Source organism: Protobothrops mucrosquamatus, unplaced genomic scaffold (genome assembly GCF_001527695.2).
Source record: "Protobothrops mucrosquamatus isolate PMUCROS unplaced genomic scaffold, P.Mucros_1.0 scaffold363, whole genome shotgun sequence".
Classification (NCBI taxonomy): domain Eukaryota; kingdom Metazoa; phylum Chordata; class Lepidosauria; order Squamata; family Viperidae; genus Protobothrops; species Protobothrops mucrosquamatus.
In genome coordinates, this window is record NW_015386697.1 from 989,771 (window position 1) to 998,827 (window position 9,057).

A 9,057-nucleotide genomic window follows, 5' to 3' on the forward strand; every position below is an offset into this window, starting at 1 on the left:
GTTGGGGTGTTCCTATACAGCTTTCAATAATAATAATAATAATAACAACAACAACAATAAATGTGACATCAGAAGTTTTATTTAAAAACAGTCTCTCCCCTTTTGCAATAAAAGCAGGCTGTTCCCCCCTTTGATCCTCAATTATTTGAAACCCAGGGGGAAAGATTACCACAAAAAGACGTCGTTTGTGTAAACACACAAACCCGTGGCAGTAATTCCTTTTAGAGCTGGTTAGCAAGAGGCAAAGCAGGGAGGGGAGGGGAGGGGAGAAAATGTAAGGCAGAAGGCGCAAGTTTAACTTATGTGTTTCCGGACACATAAAAGGTGCTTCCTAAGACGGTCGAAGACACCAGAAATCGACTAAGTCGAGAATATAAGAAAAAGGAGCATAACGTCCGCAGCCCCCAAACTTCACCAAGTCTTTCCCCTTTTGTTTCTCCCCGCAATCATTAGAGATTCCGAGTCGATCGCGTCTTTTCCCTGACTCTCGGGTGACTTGGGAAGTGAAGCCCTCTCGCCTGCCCACACGCTTCGGGTTGAATCCGGGATTTCCCGGTCCCTGCCCCGTTATCCAAGTCCGGGCGAAGCGCTCGCCTTTGGCCTTTCCTCTCCAAGGAGGAGAAGAAGGCAGGAAGAGGGGAAAACTTCAACTTTCCCAACGCCCACACAACCCCGATGCCATTAGTCGAGGGAAACTTGGCTCTCTCTCTCCCCCCCACCCCCACGCCTCTCCGCGAGTCCTCCTGCCTTTTGTCAGCCAACCGCGCAGCGCTCGCCCAGAAGGCGGACGAGAGGAGACGCGAGCGGCGGGGAAGGAAGAAGAAGAAGAAGAAGAAGCCGGGACAAGCGAGCGAGCGAGCTGCCTACTTACTCTACCTGTGCGGCTTATACCTTGGCTGGAGGTCTCCAGAGGAAAAATGCCCGAACATTTCTCCAGTTCCACTTGGCCTCCCAGGCACAGCTCGGAGATGATCTGCAGAGCTTTGTGGCACAAGCCGCTCACCCCATCTTCCTTGGGGAAACTCATCTTCTTGAGTCCTCTTCCACTCTCCCTCTCTCTCTCTCTCTTTTTAAGCCTTCTCTTTTCTCCTCTCGATCTGAGCCATGGTTCTCCTGCCGGACAAAGGGCGGCTTACCCTCCACCTTCTTGCTCTTGGATGGTGGTCACCCGCGGCATGACTGCAAAGAGGCATCTAACCTCCCCCCTACCCCACCCCAGCTCCCGAAACCCGGAGAGTTCCCAGCTTTTCAAGTCATCAGTGCGAAAGGAGCGGGAGGAGGAGGAGGAGGAGGAGGAGGGACGAGGAGCAGAGAGAGAGAGATGTGCTTAGCAGCGGAGGAGAGAACAGTCCGATCCGCACGTTGCAAAGTGAGTCGAGATTCACCTCCGAAGAACAAGGACGCCTAATTGGAGCGGAAGGCTTAAAAAAAAAAAAAAAAAAAGAAAAAGAAAAAAAAGCCACGGGGAAAAAAAATAATCTCACGGCACTTAGCAACGCCTTTTGTGCCTTGAGGGCCTCGGTAGGCAGTTGGTCCAATGGCAGCAGAGCGCGGGTGCTTGGGAGGAGTGCAGGTGATGAGCGCGGCGCCGGGTCCTGGGAAGCCCGTCGAACGGGATCCGCTCGCGCTTGGGGAGATGGAGAACCGGCGAAGGAGGAGCCATGCAATAATGCTGGGCGAGCGAGGGGGGGGGGATAAACCCCATCGCGGTGAAGGCGAGCGGGTGGTCCAGCTTAGCCTCCCGAGACGCCCCGGCTCTGGAAAGCTTGAGATGCAACTCATGGCGCCCTGGTGGACACGGGCAGTGGGGAATTGCGGAGGGGCTGGCAGAAAGGCAGCAACTTATATGTAACTGCGTGGGAGAGGGAGAGAGAGAGAGAGAGAGAGAGAGAGAGAGAGAGAGAGAGAGAGAGAGAGAGAGAGAGAGAGAGAGAGAGAGATATTCAACAGATGTTTTTCTTCCTTGCTGCCTCTAATCCCCCAGTGAAGCGAAAGTCAGTGGTTTGAAGACACTGTTTATTCTTTCCCTTGTTGTATTTTTATTGCACATTTCCATTTTGAAAAAGAGTCAACGGTTTGGGAGAGTTTGCCTGGTTAGATGATGCAGCTAAATCTATGGGTTTATTTATTTATTCAGCTACTCATTTGGAGTCAGATACTGACTGAGATTTAACCAGAGCTGATTGAAGAGGCTTTTTGTTTTAAATAAAGGAGAATATTTGTAGCTCAGGGTTGACACAAGGGGTCCTTGCTTGTTTTCTTGCAGACGTTTTATTACCCAGATTAGGTAACATCATCAATGCTAGTCAGCTTTCTTTAATATATATTATGATACCTGACTGGTTCCCCCCCCTCTGCCATAATACTGGAACTGTTGAATAAAGATATAAACTACAAAACTAAACAATCTGAAATGCCATTAAATACACAATCTCCAGAGTCCTTTGTAATTAACGGTACTTTAATTCAAAGTCTCTGAAGGGCATCATGCAAGCTAACCTTGATTTGGTAGGACTTTATAAGGATATTCAGGATGGATAAAATCACTTTGTATATATAGCTGTTATTCTCAAAAGACAGTCCTTTTTTAAAAAGCTGTCCTGGATGGGATGATGGGAACTGAAATTCACATATCTCAGAGACATTGTTAGAGAAGACTAGATGAATATGGATACTGTAGTTCACAAGCTTATTCTTCTTGTGAAGTGATTGAACAGATTACAACTGTTTGAAATTATAAGAGCACTATCAGAGCAAAGCCCCCAAGTTGTGTTTGTGATTGTTTGGGCTAAATGTGTGAAGTTTTAAATATCTCTAAGGGAAAGAATATGCATTTTCATAATCACAGGTATGATCTTTGGGTGGTTTAAGTATGAATTCTGCCACTGTGGCTTATTGAACAACTTGATTAAGAAAACCACAGCTGAATGTCTAGGAGGCAGTAAAATTCAGCAACTTTTTCTCCTAGTCATATACCTATGAGCAGGACATACATGTAATACTCCTCTGCCTTATTGTTGGCTCCTACTTCTTATATTAAATTTCACACTTGCTACGAAAATAGACTTTCCAAGTTGCACTGTGATTTATCAGTTGTATAAACATGTATTTTCTTTCACTGAAAGATCTCCAACTTCATTCAGTGATTTAGTCACCTTAAATCATGTTTCAAACCATGGCTGGGCCCACACTGTCCTATGAATTAATGCCATTTAACCCATGGTTTCATTATTTTTTGAACAAGTCTCAGTTGCCTGGGCTAACATTACAATTAAATCATGATTTGAAAGGCACCATGGATACTTGTCTTCTCCAACCCGGGTGTCATTCAGATAGGTGGGCTTCAGTGTTCAGAGTTCCATAGTCACAATTGTTGAGAATGCTTGACATTGAAGTTCACTCATCTGAGGAGAATCTAGGAGATGGAAAGCCATGCTAAACCTAACAAGTTATATGTTATGGCCAGATATAATGTATGAGTTCAGGCAATGATGGACTATGAACACACATATGCCTTTCAATCATTTTTGAAATTTAGCAACTGCTTGGGCAATTCCTCGCAGTTTTCTTGGAAAGATTTTGGAAGGGGTTTTCCATTGCCTCCTTTCTAGGGCTAAGGCACAGGGACTGGCTTTATGTCAAAGGCTGGAAAGGACTCACATTTTCCCAGTTCCTACGCTGGTAGCTTAACCATTGCACCAAACTAGCTCATACATTTTGTAAATGTTCTAAATTAACTTTCCTTAGCACTAAGGTTTCATAAGATTTTTAAAAACATGGCTGCAATTAGATTCAGACTTCTGCTTAGAATGTGCTTGTTAGTTATTGCTTTGTCATTTTATTTTGATAAAGCTGGTGGTTTTGCTTAGGGAATATGTAATTAAATATCTAATTCATTACAGTGTGATCATTAGAAGAGGGGTTTATTACTGTCACCCCCCTGCAACACAGAGTGAAATACTAAGTCCTGATAAACATACAGTATGTTGCATAAATGTTTAACTATCATGTATATAGTGCATTGCAAGTGGCTGAGTTATAGATTAGTAATATTTTTTATTGATATCTTGCCTTTTTCCCCAAAGAGATCCTGGAAGACATACCCCATGAGGACAAGCAGGAGAAATGTGGGACCTTCAGCTTGGAGAAAAGAAGACTTGCAGTTTAGTATGATGTGTGAACTTGGATGGTTTTGAACAAACTTGAACTGTGTCCTCACTTTTTAATTTCATGGACCATCCCTGTGTTTAGCACGACATAAAACAGCAATTTATCAAGTGAATCATGACAAATATCTCTAGGGGATTCTTACGCATAATGGTATACCACGGAGATCATCTGTCAATTTCTTTTACTTACTAGTAATTTGCATCCCTGCTGAAGAGAGGATTTGGAGCTGCTGGAATGGAAATATTCCCAAAATACCAGAGAACAGAGAAGACATTGTGAGGTTCTGCATTCAGAGACACTAAAAATACCATGTGGCCAAGGCAGGGCCTAGTAAGGAAAAGAGCCTAGCTGACCACTATTGGCAGCATCTCTGCAGATCATTACACGAGGTTGTCTGTTAAAAGTATTTAATGTAAAGACAAGCAATATTTTTGAGTGATGGACTGCACCCCAAAAAGTGATTGGAGGTCCTCATCCCCCCCCCAACCAAATGATATGCACAATATGAAAAGTACTTTAAATGAAAGTAAATACAATTGTGTCTGTGGAGATTCTCAGTCATACAGGTCATAGTTGTCTCAAATATGCTTTTTCAAAAGCAACTAGACTGTTTTTCCCCCTGAGGACGATGTTTCGCTTCTTATCCAAGAAGCTTCATCGGTTCTGCCCCCTCCCCCCCGCCCATCATGCCAGAACTGATGAAGCTTCTTGGATGAGAAGCAAAACATCGTCCTAAAGGAAAAACAGTCCAGTTGGCTTTTGAAAAAGCACCTTTGAGTTAAAATACAATTGTATTCTCCTGTAGTGATATTAAAAATTATCATTAGGTTGCAATGTTTGAAGGTGCTTTGGAGATTGTCAACATGACTTTCAACGTTGGGTTGTACAACGAGTTTTAGTTGGAAGATGATTGAGACTTAAAATTTATACTTGCAAACTACTGGAACCCGCAAATAAAGATTTTGGTGCCCTACTGCCTCCTCCTGTTTTCTGTGGCTGGAAAACCAAGTATCATGGAGCTTTTGGCAGGGTGCAGAACTTGCTTTGTAATATTTAAATGTCACGGGATGGACTAGATTAGATTAGTTTGGGAAAGAATATATAATGCTACATTATACTGGGTCAGATTCATAATTGGTTTATCTAGGTCACTATTACCTATGGTACATTAGCTCTTCAGATGTTCCTTAATTATATCACTTAATATTTCACCATTGGCAATGCTAATATGGGTTGCCAGGAGCTGTAGTTTTCCAAAATTAGAGAGCTGTAGTTCCTCACCTTAAAGGAATCTCTGACTAGCTCCATCTTTTCAGGATTTCAGCTAAGATTCTTCAGGGGTGTATTATCAATTTGTTAAAAAGTGAGCTCTACACCCTGCCCAAAGTTCCATGATGAGCTTGTTGATTTTCCAGCTGCGTATGACAGGAGGAGGCAGTAGGCTACCAAAATCTGTATTTACTGGTTCCTCAAAAAAGAAGACACACTTTTTCTGTCCTTTTTCTGAGGTTCTTCTGAGCCCAAGTTAACTGGTGATTAATGCTACTAGGTAACAGTGTGTGAGCCTACATTCTCTAGGGCAGTATTTCTCAACCTTGGCATTTGAAGATGTGTGGACTTCAACTCCCAGCTGGGGAATTCTGGGAGTTGAAGTCCACACATCTTCAAACTGCCAAGGTTGAGAATCACTGCTCTAGAGCAGTGTTTCTCAACCTTGACAATTTTAAGGCATGTGGACTTCAACTCCCAGAATTCTACAGCCAGCAATGCTGGCTGTGGAATTCTGGGAGTTGAAGTCCACATGCCTTAAAATTGTCAAAGTTGAGAATCACTGCTCTAGAGTCTTCCTTGAGTGCTCTCCTACCTAACGTCCCTTCCTCAGGATCAAGCTGCAGCCTTTCATGGGGTCTGCATTAATTCTTTCATCCCTTTAGACACGATCAGGCTGGGATAAATTGATTTTTTCCTCCATATTCTTCACCATGTTGTCTTGCCCCTAATTTTTCAACAAGGAGCTAAAATAATTATCTAAAATTATCGTTCCCCTAATATACTCGAATAAAAGTCGTACGAAAACCTAAGAATGGATTCAGACGGTACTCTGTGAAAAACACATTTGGTGGAACAGACCGTGATTCAGAAATTAGGTAACCGAAGGAAGGTTAAAATACTCGTCATATAAGAGACAACACGTATGAGAAGGTAACATCTAAAGAAAAATTTCTTTTACGTACCGTTTTTAAAAAGATTCTTCTACTTATGTGGGCTATTTACATTTTTTCAATTGCTAGGTCCTAATAAAACAGGTCATGGCAGTCTCTGTGAATTATTATCACACAAAGTATATACCAGTAAATATATTGCAGTATATTATTAGTGGGATTGTTGACTAAATGAAATGGTTGGTTCACATGGCATGACCATAAACTATAGCACAGTGACTAGGCTTGCACAACAAACTCAAAACATATTAAGGCTTACTTGGAAGTGCAATCCTATATTTCTTGTGTTCTAGGCTGCTTTATTTGTTAACAATGGGACAACCTAGTTATTCATGGGTAAATTTAGAGTTTATGCTAGAAAAGGTACAAAAGGCACAAAAAGGAGCATTTTAGAAAAGAGCCAGAGTTTTTACAAAGAAAAAGAGTTTAGCTAGGGATTTCTTTTGATTCAACAGTGATTTTCCTATAGTGTCAAACAAGTCCGCATTAACACTAGTTCACTTTATTTATTGATAAAATATATTTATGTCTCACCTACCCCCATTTCCAGAGGGAAAGTTCTGAGAAAAAAGATAACTATAGAACTAAAATACAGACAATGCCATTAATAAATGATAACGATGAAAGATAGTTACTTTCAAACTATTTTTCATGTGTGAAAAATTGATCCATTGAGGATTTACAGGCTTGAGGGCTCTTTTGATAGACAGGGTAGGTGCATATTAAATAAATAACAAAATTAAGATCTGTATTTTCACTGCACTGAGTAGCAAAAGTGAACGCCAACCTATATTATCTTTCTCCAATCTAAAGCCCTCTAGATTCATAGACAACCGGTTGGGAAAAACTGTTTTGCATCTGTATAACTTCATTTATTTAGGTATTTCCACTCAGGGACTCTACAACAAGAGATCCTATCGGGCGTTCAGAGCTACCAGCACAGAGTTAATATTTTATGCTGAGCATCTGAAGATCAAGGCCTGTAGCATGTCTCCCCTCCACAATGCATTCAGAGACTAGTTTTAAAATCAAAAGATGGCTACAAAATGCCAAGAATCATTAACACTAAGTAGAGAAAGGAACAAAAAAGTTCTTTGTTGATAGTTACAAAAGGTAGACTCTCTAAACCAACATTTATAGAGTCAAATTCAGGCTCACATTCTAATACACCTCATCCAATTATTGATTTCATAACTTCAGAATAAGTACGGAAAAGAACTTTCTGAGACAATCAACAACTATCAAAAGGTGTTTCGTATTAAATCTTAAAAAGTAGAAAAGTTTAGATAAGTTTCCTACAGCCTATATAAAGAGCTAGAAACAAATACATAAGCTATATTTTGATTAAAAAAATACCTACATTCCTGAGATTATCTTGAAGATAGAAGAGATAAATCCAGATATATCTTGAATGTACATCTGGATTTATTTCTTTTAAAGGACAATTTATTTAACCATAGATAGGGTCCCCATCTCAAACAAATAGTCAGGATCTAACCTAGAATCAGCAATATTCCCATGAACTTTTGCCACAGAGGAAGGTAATCCAATCATAAACAACATTTCTATCTTTCCAATACGACCCGCTGTATCTTGTTGATTATCTTGATTATCTTGCAATTTATTATCCTTTTCAAGCATAATGCATGAACAAGCAATCATCTGGGAAAATGGAAAGAAGAACTATCACTAGATGTTGTAATGTTCTCTTACAAGCAATCTGCCCCAACAAATCAGGGGCAAGGCAGCAAAGTTTGCTTTCAGAATTATTTATTGCCATCATCTTGTTTTCTTCTACTTTATCAAGGTTAACAGTTTCCTGTTAACTGTGAATATAAGAGCATTTTAAATTAAGTACAGGTAGTCCTTGACTTACAATAGTTCATTTAGTGACTGTTAGAAGTTATAACAGCACTGACCATTTTTCACACGACCACTGCAGCATCCGTGTGGTCATGTGAATCAAAATTCAGATGCTTGGCAATTGACTCATATTATGATGTTTGCAGTGCCTCGAGGTCATGTGATCAGCTTCTGCAACCTTCTGACAAGCAAAGTCAATGGAGAAACCAGATTCACTTAACAACCTTGTTACTAACTTAACAACTGCAGTGATTCACCCAGTTGTGGCAAGAAAGATTGTAAAATGAGGCAAAACTCACTTAACAAATGTTTCGCTTAGCAATAGAAATTTTGGCCTCAATTGTGGTTGTAAATCGAGGACTACCTATATTGGCTAGTCAATCTGAAGAGATTTAGGCTTACTCGATTATAGGGCCCAAGTTCCAAACCAGTTTAAAATAGTTTTTTCAGCTTATTAGAAACATACAATAGCAAAATAAACATGGANTTATGCTTCAAGACAGTATGTTATAAACATACAAGCCATGGATAGGCAAAGATGTCCCCTGTCCAGTCATATCTGACTCTAGGAGGCAGAGCTCATCTCAGTTTCTTAGTTGAGGGAGCCAGTGTTGTCTGAAGACCCTTTCCGTGGTCATGTGGTCAGTATGACTATATGCTGAGGCACACGGAACACTGTTACCTTCCCATTGAAGTGGTACCTATTTATCTACTTGCCTTTGCAAGTTTTTGAATTGCTGGGTTGGCATGAGGATAGAACCAACCAAGATGGAAGTTACACCTCAGACAAAAGTAGTCCTGG

The 9,057-nt window shown here is 40.9% G+C and overlaps 1 protein-coding gene across 1 annotated transcript in view; it reads right to left on the reverse strand.

The window, feature by feature from the left end:
* SYT10 (synaptotagmin 10) overlaps positions 1-1,027 on the reverse strand; it is a 38,528-nt gene extending 37,501 nt beyond the window's left edge. Inside the window, exon 1 of the mRNA XM_015815680.1 lies at positions 877-1,027. Within this exon, the coding sequence (XP_015671166.1) occupies positions 877-1,027 (151 nt within the window). The remainder of the gene's footprint in view (positions 1-876) is intronic.
* Positions 1,028-9,057: the final 8,030 nt, after the last annotated feature.